Source organism: Neltuma alba, unplaced genomic scaffold, assembly GCF_004799145.2.
Source record: "Neltuma alba isolate B1F8T4 unplaced genomic scaffold, ASM479914v2 tig00001160_pilon, whole genome shotgun sequence".
Lineage (NCBI taxonomy): Eukaryota > Viridiplantae > Streptophyta > Magnoliopsida > Fabales > Fabaceae > Neltuma > Neltuma alba.
The window spans coordinates 1-14,424 of NW_021632360.1; the positions used below are offsets into that span (position 1 = coordinate 1).

Below are 14,424 nucleotides of genomic sequence, written 5' to 3' on the forward strand. Positions count from 1 at the left end.
TTTGTCAAAATTCTTAAAGATATGAGGAAGATCAATAACAAGATTGATGCGGGACAGGGGAATGTACTTTTGTTGACAAATGCTTATCTTAACTTGGTCTTACATTTTCTTGTCAACTGTACCTCTAGACCCCCCCGGGGGGGTTTGAGAGTTATTTGAACATTCGATTATTTTGCATCTGTATTTGCTTTTGCTGTCCCACGAATATCATAAAAAAAAACCCTTTCCTTTCTTTTTGATTTATGCCTCTCTTAAGACATGATATCAACATTAGTTGCTACCGGACGAGTGTAGGTATCTGGTTCCTGCTGATCTGACTGTTGGACAGTTTGTGTATGTTGTGAGAAAGAGAATCAAGCTGAGCCCTGAGAAGGCCATCTTTATCTTCGTCAAAAACATTTTACCTCCGACTGGTGAGGTTAATTGGAATTTCCAGTTTTTATTGTGTTGAACAGTGCTTATACCAAATGGGATGAAATTCGTCAATTGAGCAGTTGGTTTGTGTTGATGCAGCTGCTATGATGTCTGCAATTTATGAGGAAAATAAGGATGAAGATGGTTTCCTGTACATGACTTACAGCGGGGAGAACACGTTCGGGATGATGGAATAATACCTAACAGCAGCCATGTGTATACCAACTTTCAGAAGGAATAAGCGACCTCGAACTAGTTAGCTCTAGTTGTAAATTCTCCGGTTTGAATTATTTCTCCTGAAGTTGCTAATGTGTATGATGACTATCTTTATGAATACCAAAACTTGAGAACTCTGTTCATTCCTAATCCTAAACGGATGAAATTTGTATAGTTCAATTGGGTTTAATCTCTGATCATGAGATTTCGGTCGCGTCGCCCTTCCTGCCCAGCCAGCAGCCACCCACCCCTAAAAAAAAATCCAAAAAGGGGGGAGAGAGGTATAATATGAAAAATTGTTTTATCCGTCAATGGAGGCGTCATCCTCGATTCTTTCAAATAAAGGGGTGCTAGACTGCTAGGTCCAACCTTACGATATTAAGGGTGTATGGATGGGATTTAAAAATAATTTTACAATATATGATGTAATATATGGAGGAGTTTTTGTTTTGTGACATTTTTTTAGGTCTGATCCTGCAGAAGTAATCGTTATGACGGCCGTCGTGGCTCACTATCCGCTTTCAATTGTATTCCTATTCTTTTGCTTCATAGTTTTTGGCCACCCGGTCAAATACGGATCTTGTGTCGTTAACCTGCCTTTGATCTGATAGGTGATGGGAAGGATTTTTTTAATATATAATTAAGAACATTTTGGTAAATGTCTATTAGATCTTATTTACAAATAAAGGATAGGAATTCAAAGTATTTGAATAATTTAAACATATTTTTTATAATGTGATTTTTTGCATGGGGCCAGCGAATAATTTTTTCAAAAGATACTGATAGTATGGAAACTAGAAATAGCCCATCATAGAGGTCTTTGGAGTTGGTTTCGGCCCTCCAGCCCTCCACATCGCTCAGCCCTACTTGGGGTCCTTTCTTTTTTCTGGTTTTTTTTTTGGTGAGAGAAATTTTAAGAACTTACTCACGATCCAAAGACAGGAAACTAACCCTTGACTTCAATCCTACCTGCACCATATCTTCAACTGGAACGGAGAGGGCTCCATATGAGAGATTACCACATGTTACGATCTGAGGTGTTGATTTTGAATACTCCCCCCCTGCGCTTTGACTAACTCTAGGATTGTAGGAGAGTCCAATTTTTTTACCAGCTGAACCCAAGGACAAGGGGTGCCCTACTTGGGGTCTTTGTGACTACCGTCAAGGATTCCGCCTTGAAATTGGGCTACATTGCTATTTATTTTCAATTTTAGTATAATATAAAAATATTAAAAAGAATAAACGGAGTAGTAATTCATCTCAAATCTTATAGAAGAATTGTTACGAGGCTCCAATCAAAAAAAGATAATCATAAAAAAGTCTTAATGACACGTAAGAAGTTATTATTTTGTATACTAAAATATAGTATTGTAAGCTGCTTTGTTGGTTTTAATTTTACCCTTTAATAATTATGTATTGGACTTTAAAACAATTTTCCTTACTTCTTATACAGCACCAAACTAACTTCAAACGGAAGGGGGGGAATCAAATAGGCAAGCCAGTTCCGTATCGGGAGGAGTCCGCCAAGGGGACGTTTGGAACGACAGAGATGTTGGAAACCCACGCATCACTTTTCATTTTCAGGGGGGAAAGATTGGGAGCTGTTCGCAGTTGCCAATAAATTAATAATACGAAAAGCCAATACTGACAGCTGGAATAGCTCAGTTGGTTAGAGCGTGTGGCTGTTAACCACAAGGTCGGAGGTTCAAGCCCTCCTTCTAGCGTTTGTTCAAGGATATTTTTATCTTCCTCAACAATTTTCTTAAATTAATAATATGACTGTAGCACATCGTCTTGCCTGCATGATTTATAGGGAAATTAAAACTTCTGCCGGGCGCTGGACACATCAGTGGTTGGTTCCATATATAATGAATTGATGCATTGGACCCAAAAAAAAAAAAGAAAAAAAAGAATTGATGCAGATGTCTTTTAGGCAAACATCTGACGTAATAATACCGAAATTTCTATCTGGACAGCATTTTACAGAAATACTACTTGTCACCGAAATGATATTAAAATGCAGAACTTTTGAGTGCTTATAGAAATGTCATTACTCCTAAATTATTTTGCATTTCAATAATATCAAAGTGTGAGCTGCTGAAAAAGTCTTTCGTTTAGTTAGTTTGTTTTTTCTTTTTGACGGAATTTAATTAATTAGTACGGACAATATTTGAAATCGAAATCTTTCTTTTAATGCTAAGATGGTAAATGTCGAGTGATTGCCGAGATTATGCCAGTAGAATCAGGAAAGAAATATATCAGTGCTATTCAGGCCTATAGAACAAGGAAAGAAAAATCTCAAAGATTTCATATTTATGACTAAGATATAGAGTTGTAGGAATGAATGTACAACATATACTAACACCAATTGGCATCACACACATAATTAGTTTGAAAAGGAAAAACTTAGAGAAGCCGGATTTTTTGTTTTGCTGGAATGAAGATCGCGATTTGGAGAAGATGCATGGTTTGATGATCTATAAAGAGCAAGCAAGTCTCTGAAATCTCGATCACTGGCCTGCCCAAAGTTGATACAGCACACCGAAGAAGAAGAAGAAATGAGAGATCATCATGTGGTGGAAAGCAGAGAATGGCAAGTGGCAGCCTATTGCCCGGAAGGTGTTCCGACACCAGAACATCTGAAGCTCCGAAGCTTTCAAGTATCACTGGGTGGAGATTCTATCCCCGAAGGCCACGTGGCAATTGAGCTGATGTTTCTGTCAGTGGAGCCGTACCTGCGCGCCACCTTCACTGGAACAAACGATGGCCTTTTCTTCCCCCAGCTTCCGCTTAACCAGGCGAGCATTATATATTTAGTATTTACAGTCCTTTTCAATAGCATTCATTCTATGATGTGTGTGTGATGTTATTCTCCTCACAAGAAGATTTGAGAATTGAGATTCATGGCGTGCATGCTGGCTTGTGAAAGCAGGTGATGAAAACGTTCGGGATAGGAAGGGTGATAGGATCAAAGGACAGTGATTACAAGGAGGGAGACATAGTTCTGAATCCATCTTCTCCGATCGCCGAGTATTGCGTCACGTCGTCTCATCTCCTTCGGAAAATTGATCTCTCCAACGGGATTGCATTGCCAGACTATCTCACTTCTCTAGGTGGCCTTTCAGCAAAAGATCGTCATTAATAATTGCTCTGTATATACACTACATACTAATCATATCAATTATTTGAGTGATTATAGGAGTACCGGGGTTTGCGGCGTGGGTGGGTGTGGAGGTGGTGGGACAGCCAAAGGCAGGATCCAATGTGTTCGTATCAGCAGCCTGCAGTGCCGTCGGAACCTGCGCCGGCCAATTGGCTAAGCTCCGAGGCTGTCGGGTCATCGGAAGCACCGGCTCTGATCATAAGGTATACTAGTACTTACATATTGAGCACTCTAGTTCTATTTACATGATTATTACGTACCCATTTGGATCAATTAATCGAGTGATATATATGATCGTGATAATCCGTTTCTCGTTATTTGAATCATTGAGAAAATGTCAAACGACTGGTCTGTGATCAGGTGAAGCTCATCAAGGAGGAATTTGGCTACGATGATGGATTCAATTACCGTAAGGAATCGGATTTTGATGCTGCCTTGAGCAAGTATATTTCTTTTCTTTTCTTTTCTTTCCAATTTTTCCTCTCTCTCAACAAGACATCTATCACACACACATATAGTTATCTTAATTAAGGATTCAATTGCCACTTATAACAATAAAATAATTTGCAGGTACTGTCCTGATGGTATTGATTTTTACTTTGACAACGTTGGTGGTGAGATGCTTGAAGCCGTTCTCAACCACGTGAACAAGCACGCCAAAATATCACTCTGCGGGATGATTTCCGAATATAATAAGGTAAATCAAATGAATCATAATTAAGCTTTCATTCCGGAGCCTGCATTAAAGTGTAATTATTTTGATGAGATATATATGTATAATCACTAATAAGTATGTATGGTGCAGGTTTGGACAGAAAGAAGGGGCATAAGGAATCTATTGAATATGGTGGGGAAGGAGGTGAAGATGGAGGGTTTTGTGCTGGATTCATATTGGGAATGTTTTGGAGAATTCGCTAAACAAATGGAGGATTACATGAAGCAAGGCAAGATCAAAACAAAGATCCAAATCAATCACGGAATCGAGAGCTTCTTGGACAGCTTGGCTTCCTTATTCTCAAGCTCTAATGTCGGAAAAGTGATCATTCAACTCAACACATAGTCCATTTCTTATTGTAATATTGTTCCAATTTCTAAGACTCAGACACAGCCTTCACATCTTAATGTTTGTGTTGTTCTTGGGTTTGTCGTATTAATTAATTGTCGCTTCCATATGTTTTATTTTCTACTAAAACATAATGGCTACAACCAGTAGCCTAATTTAAATCTGATGGCAAAAAAATTCCTAATTTAAATTTTATATATGATTTACATATGGCTAAGAATATGAAAATTCTATGAAATACAATATATTCTTTGATTAAGAGATTGATTTCCCTTATGTGTAATCGTGGTTCTGGAACCGTAATTATGTGTATTTATTTGCAGATAGTCGAGTTTATTTTAAAGACAAAAGAGAAAAAAAATGTAACCAAGCACAGTTTTGGCCAATCACAATTTTTTTTCTCCATTTTATGAAATTCTAATAATAAATTAATATATATCTTCATGCGTCGACACACACATCTCGATCCGCCAACTTATTAGCAGCTGAAAATCAAAACTCTAAAACTTAACTTCACAAAATGAAATATTTGTTTCATTACAAGCTCATTTTGTCTATAGATATATGTATATATATCATACGCAAGCTCTACAAATCTACAAACGTACGAAAAGCGCTTAAATGGGGTGAGGGAAGATTTGTTGTCTCTATATCAACCTCAATCCTAGTACAGCCTCTAATTCCAAACCTATGTAACCCACCTAATCAACATTATCATATGATCATGTCATTCGTTCTGGTCTTCGACCGCCACAAGCATGTACACCATATATACTCTCTCTACCTTTCTATATTCTAACACAAGTACACAACCCAACCTTTTTTTTTTTTTTGCCTGTTGTGCCAATATCTTGCACTGTATATATACTATGTCATTTACCATTTCAGTTCCAAGTTTAGAGAAGAAGCATATATATATATATGTATGTATTTAGCATATACTATGCAGGTCGTTCGACCAACAGGTTCCGAGGGTCCAAGCAACTTGCTGATTAGGTTGTCCCAGGGAAGCTTCTTGTTGATTTTCAACTCCCAGTGCTTGTCTTTCTCCTCTTCGGTACCACTCAGGCACTGGCATTTCTGACGGAAAATTGTTCAACAGGCTAAACAAGTCATCGTCCATGGAACTCATCTCCTCCAATGGATCGTTATCCCTAACTGATGATGCCTTCTTCTCTGTGTAAGCAAATAGTTTGGAGTAAAATTACCGTAATCCAAGCATGGAGCAGATTTAAAATGAAAGCTTACTTACCACACAAACAAGAATGAATATATACCTGTTGATAATTGAGAAGAGCTTAAATCATCCCTCTGGAGTCCACCACTATTATCCTTCCCATCGGAATCCAATTGTTCAGTGTCTCTGTCTTCCTCGTCTGCAATTCGTTTCCTCTTCAAGGATAATTTCCTTCCTGCAGCAGAATCATAAAGGGCTTGAGACTCCATCAATAAAGCATCCAAAAGCCCGCTGTTTCCTTCAGTTGATGATGACAATGGTGCAACTTCATGGTAGTCAAGTCCAGGACTAATGGTCGAACCTCCCATCAAGCCATGAACCCCACCAGTACTGTAGGAAGAAGGAGGCGTTTCCGATCGGGTCGAAGAGATCTCTGTCATCGTACCACCGGAATAACTAAACCCATTTGGAGAAACAGAGGAAAGTAATGGCAGGCCGATGTTTTGATGGTGTTGATTGCTTCTGTCGTAAGTTATATCATAACCAAGGTTGTTTAGCTGGCGACTGAGCTTATGGCGTTTGTTGGAGGAAGAAGATAGGAGAGAAGAAAATGAGAAAGAAGAAGAATGGTGAGGTGGTGGTGCATGGTATTGCGGATTTTGGTGAAGATGATGCAGAGAAGCTTCTTCTTGGAGTTCTGGAGGATACAGAGGCAACCCAGCTCTCTGGCGTCTTTTCATTCTCGTGTTCCAGAAATTCTTTATCTCATTATCAGTTCTCCCAGGTAACTGAAAAACACAGAGAAACAATTTATAAAGCGAGAAATGAGAACTTCATGAGGTGGGTCCCAGAAAGAATGTGTAAAAAGAGTGAGGACACCTGGGGACGAAATTAATTGAATTATGATAATAAGAACACAAAAAACGGCGAAGAAACTCATTTGAAAGTTCAAAAAGTAAACAAAATGAGATCATCTTTTGGTTTTATTAGGTGGGTTTTGTGAGTTGATTAAGAACATCTTCTCGCACAAGTCTCCTTTAATAAAAGTGTTCCGCATCAACAAGAACAAAAATCCCATGAAAAACAGCAAGAGATAGACAGAGTAGGAACACAAATGGCTGTTCCTTCACAGCCGCCATAGATCTAACTTGAATAAAAACAGGGGGAAAAACCGAAGCTGGAAAAATAGTTTAGAATTATAAAACATCAGCATCGGATACACGCGCGCACACATTCACACAAACGTGTAATGAACCAATCAAGAACTGCACAAAAAAAACCATGCGCATGAAAATACAGTACTGGGTTAATACCAGGGAAGCCATGCGAGCCCATTTGTTTCCGAGCTTGGCGTGAAGCTCGACGATGAGCTGTTCTTCTTCCTGAGAGAAAGCACCTTTCTTGAGATTAGGCCTGAGGTGGTTGGCCCATCTGAGCCTGCAACTTTTGCCACACCTCGTCAACCCACAGTTCTTCTGCACGGAATTCCAATTCCCTTCGCCGTACTTGTTCACGTACTCCATCAAAATGGCATCCTCCGCCGCCGTCCACGGCCCCTTCTTCATGCTCTGCTTCGCCTCGCCGTCTCTCGATGCCTCTGCGTTCGTCGCTTCCACCGCCTCGTCCTCAACCTCGTCTCTAAAGTCGTCTTCACTGTGCATCATTCTCGGCATATTTCAAAAACAGACGAATTTATTTTGCTTTCCCTCTCCTTTGTCGTCTAATGCGTCAACGAAGGGTATAGTTTGATTAATTGAGACTAATTTCTCTCCTCTCCCAAGTCTAGAATGAGGAGAAGAGAGGAGAGATAGAAAAGAAGAGGAAGAAGGAAAAGAAAAGACTGGGATTGAGAGAGAGAGAAAGGTTGTGCGGGATTGTGCTTTGTAGTGAGGAATGAAGAACAGAGAGATGGAGATTGCAGAGAGAAATGGGGTATGAGGGGGAGAGAGAGAGGGGCCAAAAGGAATGGCGTAGGAGAGAAGAAGGAGGGAATGAATATAAAGGAAAGGAAAAGAGAGGGGCGGAGCTAGCATTTCGGTCCGGGTTCCATGCTCAGTCCTTCGTCCATAGAAGCGTTTATCATCTTCCACCTTTCTTCACCTTCATTTTTCATGCATTACATAACTTTTCCTTTTTTCCTCTCTTTTTTATTCTTCTTTTTTTCTCCCCTTATTTTTGTATAATAACGTCATGAGTGATTTCACAAAGCATTTTTTCCCTATTATTTCTTTTCTTTTTAATTTTATATATTGATGGTTTTAATGATAAATACTTGAAAATTAGATAATTTCTCGCAACAACAAATGACCGGAACAAATGGCATTATTCATAAGCATTAATATATGTGTGTAGGAAAAAAATGTGTCTGGTTAATATTCAAAACAGCTCCGTGGGATAAGACAAATTGCTATGTTACAGATTCTCTCCCCTGAACTTGACGGCAGAAACGCATTTTGTTCATACAATGTACGTGATGAATGAATATGACAAAAATTGTGCTCTAATTATGACCATTTTTGAATATTTTTATTCTTAGTTGATGTTCATCATAAATTTAGTTCATTCTAAGGTGGCTTCAAGATTCGTACGTAGTTCAGTCTCAGTTGATGTTTATAACTTTAGTTCATTCTTGTACTTGTGTGAGTTCGAGTCTAGTTAAAAATTAGTGTGTGTTTCATAGAAAAACACACGAAATTATTACAAGTCTACTTTTGGCATACAAATATACGGGGAAGAAAGTTTTATATTGGACATATGCACAAGCATTCCATCTTAGGTCATAGAATTCTTTCATCAACAAACGAATTCAGTCAATATAATGTACGTGGTGAACATCGACCCAAATCGTACTTAAATGTAACATTTTTTGTATTTTCGTTGTTAATTCTCGTTTGTAATTAAGTTCGATCCATTATTCTTGCAGGATTTGTCGTATTCATTAATTTTTATTTTTATGTTTTATTTTACACTAAAACATAATGTCTAAATAGTACTACTTTCAATCCTTAATATAAAAGTTAGTTTCACTTTTAACTTAGTCTTAAATATAATATTTCAATTAATTTTTTTTTACATTTATTTGTTTTTTTTCAAAATAGTCCTTGTAGTAGATATATATATGTTAAAGATCCCGTCAAATAATAGTTCTAGTTAATATACATAATTAGCAAGGGTATTTTAGGAAAAACAATACCTATTTATTATAAATAACTAACTTAACAAATTTTCTTATTCTACTAAAATTAATCAATCAACTCTTATAATAAGGACTAGAAGTAGTATTTACAATAACTGTTATCCTCATTTCACTATTTTAACGTTTAAAGGAAATTTCTTTACATCCTAAGTTAGTTTTCTAACTCAGATGGAAGGAAGAACTGTGTGTGTGTGTGTGAGTTTGGGGGGGGGGGGGAGTATATCCAAATTACTATGTGAAATAAGTGGTTTCAACCTTCATATGTTTACCCGAATAAAAAAATTAATTCGATGTCTCTATTGTTTAAGAATACAGGCACAGCTAAATGTTAGTCTGCGTACATTGATATGTAAATAACCAATAAAGTTGCATTCCTTCCTTGTTTGCCCTATCCACGCGATAGAAAAATTGCGTAACAATTACAACTTTAATTTAATCAAAACAATTTTTTTTGTTCATGACAATTTTTAATTCAATTTGTTTTGTCGCAATGCATTTATTTAAATTTATTAGTAATGTGGTTATGAACATTTATATTGATGTCCATGCATGAATGGAACATGTATTCATTGACTACATTTATTATGCCTCTCAATAAAAATCGGATTGCTCCCTTTTCTGTTGTGTCTGACTTACCCCGAGGAAGGACTTCATTGAACCTAGCTCAACCACTCCAGTCAGTGGTCTTAACATATACGCTTAATTTTATCTATATGATATCGAAAGAAGAAGGAAAATTGGAAGAAGAAAGAAAAGGTATCCAGTTATAAACTTTATTGGTGAAAAAACAACCCGATTATTAACAGTACTCTACAATTTATATATATATAGAGCATTGATACTCTGATTTAGGTCATTCTCACTAATGAATACATTTTTTTCATACACATTTTATTAGGATGCCTAGATAGGTGTGTTTGAATTGAGATGGGAAGATTTATATCCAATATAGTTGGGCTTGATAAGTAATATATAATAAAGTTGAGATAGCATTAGCTTGGGCTTAAGATATGCATGGCGTGTCTTTTCACTCTTCAATGCCCATTTCTTCCCTTTTCCCAAACTTATCTATTCTCAGGGAGCTCAATGGGTTCTGCAATTAATAATCGAATGCGGTTCATAGATGTGGAATCTGGGGCTCCATGCCCATCTCCATACTGGTAGGTGCAATGGGAAATTCTGGCGAGGTCCATTGCAGTTTCGACAAAAGCTCTGGAAAATTTAGACTCCATTCCTCTTCCTTCGTTCATCTCCTTCCAAGCCTCGTCCACCAAACTACGTACATATTTGTGGCTATTCTCCTCAGTGGCCCCACTCTGGTGCATGCGACATATGATCGAGTTTGCTGCTTCACCTCTCTCTAACTCCGCCTGCAAAAACATTGAGAATGGATAAACCAAATGACAACAGAGGATTGAGATTGAGAATGGATTAACCACCTTCGATGTGGCCAAGTCGTTGCAGAGACGAAAAATAACGGAGGGACAACGCAAGAGGCGATGGTGGGGGTCCAAGGATTGAAGTGACTCCTTTGAGAAATTGTGATTGAGAAAGAAATAGGCATGGATGAGGATTACTACTCCTGAAACTGAAACCCATGCGTTTCTGACGTAGTCATCAAATAATGGTATGTGTTTGTCATGGGACCATCTGGCTTCTTGCAGGAATGCTCTTAACATGTCTGCCCACTTTAATAATTAAGAAAACAAACACTTAGTTTCACACGGAAATAGTATTTAACATCGATGTGTTTGCATAAGTTGTGAAGAGTCGTTCCAGTGGAGCACTCACTGCTCTGGTGAGGTAGGGTAGTATATTGTGTCCATGCTCTCTCAGGGCTTCATAAGTCATTTTATTGACAGTGTTGTATAAAGCTAGGAAACATACTTTCATGTACTCTGGGAGATCTTGCATCGCATTGATATCCCACCTGAAACATCAAAAAAGAATTCATCACATGATATTTGCTCGTATGTATGTTAATATGTGTATCTAGCTTTCAACGAAAATAATAATATCTATAAAATAACTTAATTCGAATATAGGAGAAAACAATGAACCTTTCAACAGCGGCTGTAAAAAGCTCGAGTTCATCCAGAGTGCCATAAACATCATAGACGTCGTCGATTGTGGTAATGAAACAGGTGACTTTGGTTAGTGCTTTTCGGAGCTCACTGTGCTGAGGTTCAGACGCCATTCCCACTGCCCAGAAGAAGCACTCCATTAGCCTGTCCCTGCTGAAGCTCAACTTTGATGCCAATCCCATCGCCTTCCACCAGCTATGATTAATTACATATATCAATATTTGAACCCAATTTTCTCTTTTTGACTTCGTACTATTGGTTGTTGCTATACATATGCGTATAGGGAAACAAATATAATAAACCGACGAACCTTGACATTTCTTGGAGATCCCTTTGAAGTGTTGACTGTACTATGTTAAAATCCAGTATAGCAGCTTCGAGAAGGACCTTGTCTGCGTTTTTCCTCTTACCATGTGCTTCTATGTACCATCTCGCCTCTAACCTTCGTGTTCTGCGATGTAATGGAAGGTCCAGGGCGTGACGGATCGCTTGTCCCCACAAATGATCATTGCTTATAATTTCCTTCATCATGTCGCTGAGGTGAGTGGTTGTGAAGACCTTGGCCTCCTCAAGAATGTGCTCTCCTCGATACCCCAGAAATGCTGCCTCGTACAGACTTAACAACCCTTTCACATCACTGCTATGGCATGCATTGAAATTACGGTTTTGGTCCTTGAAACTCTCAAATATATCTGCGTTATTTATGTTCCAATATCACACTGTTTAGTTTAGTTTATTAGCTCGTGCGAGATGTAATTATTAAAATCTCTCTAAGAGAGCCATACCCATATAGCACCCACTTACCGTAAAACAGTTCTGAAATTGAGGTTCAGTAGTCTTTAAACTTGCGGGCAATAGACTGGTTTCATTATTTTCACTAATTATCAAATTAAGTAGATGAAAACAAAAGTGTCGACATGTTCCGTAAATATCCAAAACTAAATCAAACCAAACCTTTGATTTGAACTCACCAACATCAACTACTCCAGTGTTCCAAATATCAAAGGTTAACAGTTCTAAGCATTTTAGTTGTGAGGAATGCATTGTATGTTGCCATGAAAGATCGTATGCCCTTGCTCAATGAATCAAATTCAAATATCACAATAAATGAACTGAGTAATAAAACAATAAATCTTAAAAAATTTATACTAATAAGCAGCATCCAGCATCATAGCAAAATCATATAATTAAACTACTTGACTCAATTTTTAAGATACTGTGATATCATCCCGTGATTTAACGGGACAATAAGAAGAGAAATAGAGGATCCGGATCGATTTCTATCTCTCTATATATACTGTTGTTAACAACTTTATACTAAAAAATACTACCTCAGACCATTAGTATAAGAGCTAAACGACTATCAATTTGATACTAAATATAAAACTTCAATCTATTTTGTCTTTCATATTTATCTATTTTTTCTAAAGTAGTCCTTGCATTGTAATAGTTGCACATATTAAAAGTTTTATTAAATTGTAATTTTAGCTAATACACATGATTAGCAAGAGTATTTTAGAAAAGATAACACATATTTATTACAAACAACTAACTTAACTAATTTTCTTAATCTTTTTGAATTAGTGAACTGGGTTTTATATTAAGGATCGGAGGTAACACTTTCCATATGTTAGAGATTATAAATCCCTGAGATGAATTTAAATCAACCTCCTCCGTCCCACCTACGCACTAAAGTAATTATTGGTCGAAGTATTCACGTGGTTGTACGTCTGTCTAATGAATCCTTAATGATCTATTGTTTACTGGCATGCATGTTCTCCCACCCCAAAATAAAACAAAAAATAATAATAATTTAATTAAATGTTAGGAAGAAACTATATCCAGGCTTGGACTACTCTATACATCCCCCAATCTGAAGCCTGATCCGTTTTGGCAGCTTTACTCTACCTGGGGAGACACGATAGCCATGATCTCTGAGGAGTCTGAAGCTTAAAGCAGCTTCATGTAGCCTTCTGCACTGTTTTGTTGGACAACGTTTTTGTTCCCAACTGACATAACTATGAAGAGCATCTTTAATCTCATTGTGAAAGCGGTAGCCAAGACCTAAGCGTTGGACATCGTCAATGAGCTCAAGTTTTGGCAATGGCTCAGTATTGGGATTCACGATCATCCTCCTCACATCCTCCAGCAGCATCCTTTCTCTGGCATCGTACTTCTCATCCTATAACAACAAGCTAAGTATTGTTAATTGCATGTCATATACAGTAATAGAACATGGTGAATATATAATAACGTCGTGAATTAATTGAGCAAGAAAAGAAGGGGGTGATGAATTACCGTATAACCATTGTTCAAGGACTGGAGGAAGTCATAACTCCAGGGGGTAGGCTGGTAATTGGCGGAGTTTCTTTGATGAGAGGAAGGAGGGAAATTATTAAGTTTGCCATTAATTCTGCGATATGAAAGAGTCCCTCCAGGTTTGCTGTGTTTTCTAAAATTAAGTGAGATGAAGGAGGGATTGGACAGGAAGGCACTCGCCAGGGCCATAACTGTGTGGCTTGTTTGCTTGTGAATACTAATGCTAATTAATTGCTTGCGTTTCATAACTAGGCAGGGCTTATTATATATAACACGTTTCCCAATCTCTCTCTAATACTATGTAGCATATCCAATAATACTAAATAATAGTAATTAATTAGTCAAGTTTTATATGCATGCAGCTTTTGTAATGCAGGAAACGATACTTTCTAGTAGAACCAATTTTAGTGCTCATCGTAATGATAAGCATCATGATGCTTATCAAATCTCAACTATTTAAATTTAACATGGACAGCCGTGATTTAATATTTAATATTTTGTTTTTAAAAAGGTTTTTTTAATAGGTACATAATCTAAAATAAATATAATCTCTTAACTATAAGTTTTTTAAAAGAAGAAATTTTTAACTTAAAAATTACTAGTTGAAAATTTTAAATCTAGACTATTAAAACTGATTTTGAATGGTAATCATAATATTTGTCACTGCGATGAACACTAAAACTCGTTCCGTTTCTAGTGTAACAATGTTACATTAGTATGGCTTGACACAGAACCAGTTTGGATGCTCATTTTGTACTCATCTTTAAGATGACACCCGGAGCTCATCCCATT

At 37.4% G+C, this 14,424-nt stretch overlaps 4 protein-coding genes and 1 non-coding gene across 5 annotated transcripts; 3 read left to right on the forward strand and 2 right to left on the reverse strand.

Annotated features, from left to right (window-relative positions):
* The first annotated feature begins 21 nt into the window (after positions 1-21).
* LOC114752262 (autophagy-related protein 8B-like) lies at positions 22-835 on the forward strand. Its single transcript, XM_028940991.1, has 3 exons — positions 22-63; positions 275-413; positions 514-835. The coding sequence occupies exons 1-3, from the start codon at positions 22-24 to the stop codon at positions 609-611; spliced, it is 279 nt and encodes a 92-aa protein (XP_028796824.1). The 3' UTR covers positions 612-835.
* A 1,445-nt stretch (positions 836-2,280) lies between these two features.
* TRNAN-GUU (transfer RNA asparagine (anticodon GUU)) lies at positions 2,281-2,354 on the forward strand. The gene has a single exon. It is a non-coding gene; the product is annotated as a tRNA-Asn (tRNA).
* Positions 2,355-3,188: 834 nt separating this feature from the next.
* LOC114752314 (2-alkenal reductase (NADP(+)-dependent)-like) lies at positions 3,189-4,853 on the forward strand. Its single transcript, XM_028941049.1, has 6 exons — positions 3,189-3,428; positions 3,563-3,743; positions 3,830-3,996; positions 4,154-4,236; positions 4,364-4,490; positions 4,599-4,853. Exons 1-6 carry the CDS (start codon positions 3,189-3,191, stop codon positions 4,851-4,853), a joined length of 1,053 nt encoding a protein of 350 aa, XP_028796882.1.
* Positions 4,854-5,787: 934 nt separating this feature from the next.
* Positions 5,788-7,706, reverse strand: LOC114752324 (transcription factor MYB101-like). Its single transcript, XM_028941060.1, has 3 exons — positions 7,347-7,706; positions 6,134-6,821; positions 5,788-6,032 (listed from the first exon to the last, which is right to left on the reverse strand). The coding sequence occupies exons 1-3, from the start codon at positions 7,704-7,706 to the stop codon at positions 5,788-5,790; spliced, it is 1,293 nt and encodes a 430-aa protein (XP_028796893.1).
* A 2,494-nt stretch (positions 7,707-10,200) lies between these two features.
* Positions 10,201-13,821, reverse strand: LOC114752333 (tricyclene synthase TPS4, chloroplastic-like). Its single transcript, XM_028941070.1, has 7 exons — positions 13,612-13,821; positions 13,222-13,495; positions 11,624-12,005; positions 11,290-11,508; positions 11,021-11,159; positions 10,669-10,917; positions 10,201-10,599 (listed from the first exon to the last, which is right to left on the reverse strand). Exons 1-7 carry the CDS (start codon positions 13,819-13,821, stop codon positions 10,294-10,296), a joined length of 1,779 nt encoding a protein of 592 aa, XP_028796903.1. The 3' UTR covers positions 10,201-10,293.
* Positions 13,822-14,424: the final 603 nt, after the last annotated feature.

Coding starts and splice junctions, on each gene's coding strand:
- LOC114752333 (XM_028941070.1), bottom strand. CDS start 13,821: ATGGCCCTGGCGAGTGCCTTCCTGTCCAATCCCTCCTTCATCTCACTT. Junction 11,509..11,623: donor GATCTCCAAGAAATGTCAAG/GTTCGTCGGTTT, acceptor AATTAATCATAG/CTGGTGGAAGGCGATGGGAT. Junction 10,600..10,668: donor ACGACTTGGCCACATCGAAG/GTGGTTAATCCA, acceptor ATGTTTTTGCAG/GCGGAGTTAGAGAGAGGTGA.
- LOC114752262 (XM_028940991.1), top strand. CDS start 22: ATGAGGAAGATCAATAACAAGATTGATGCGGGACAGGGGAAT. Junction 64..274: donor TTGATGCGGGACAGGGGAAT/GTACTTTTGTTG, acceptor TATCAACATTAG/TTGCTACCGGACGAGTGTAG. Junction 414..513: donor AAACATTTTACCTCCGACTG/GTGAGGTTAATT, acceptor GTGTTGATGCAG/CTGCTATGATGTCTGCAATT.
- LOC114752324 (XM_028941060.1), bottom strand. CDS start 7,706: ATGCCGAGAATGATGCACAGTGAAGACGACTTTAGAGACGAGGTTGAG. Junction 6,822..7,346: donor GGGCTCGCATGGCTTCCCTG/GTATTAACCCAG, acceptor TGTGTTTTTCAG/TTACCTGGGAGAACTGATAA. Junction 6,033..6,133: donor CTCTTCTCAATTATCAACAG/GTATATATTCAT, acceptor TTGCTTACACAG/AGAAGAAGGCATCATCAGTT.
- LOC114752314 (XM_028941049.1), top strand. CDS start 3,189: ATGAGAGATCATCATGTGGTGGAAAGCAGAGAATGGCAAGTGGCAGCC. Junction 3,429..3,562: donor CCCAGCTTCCGCTTAACCAG/GCGAGCATTATA, acceptor TTGTGAAAGCAG/GTGATGAAAACGTTCGGGAT. Junction 3,744..3,829: donor AGACTATCTCACTTCTCTAG/GTGGCCTTTCAG, acceptor GAGTGATTATAG/GAGTACCGGGGTTTGCGGCG.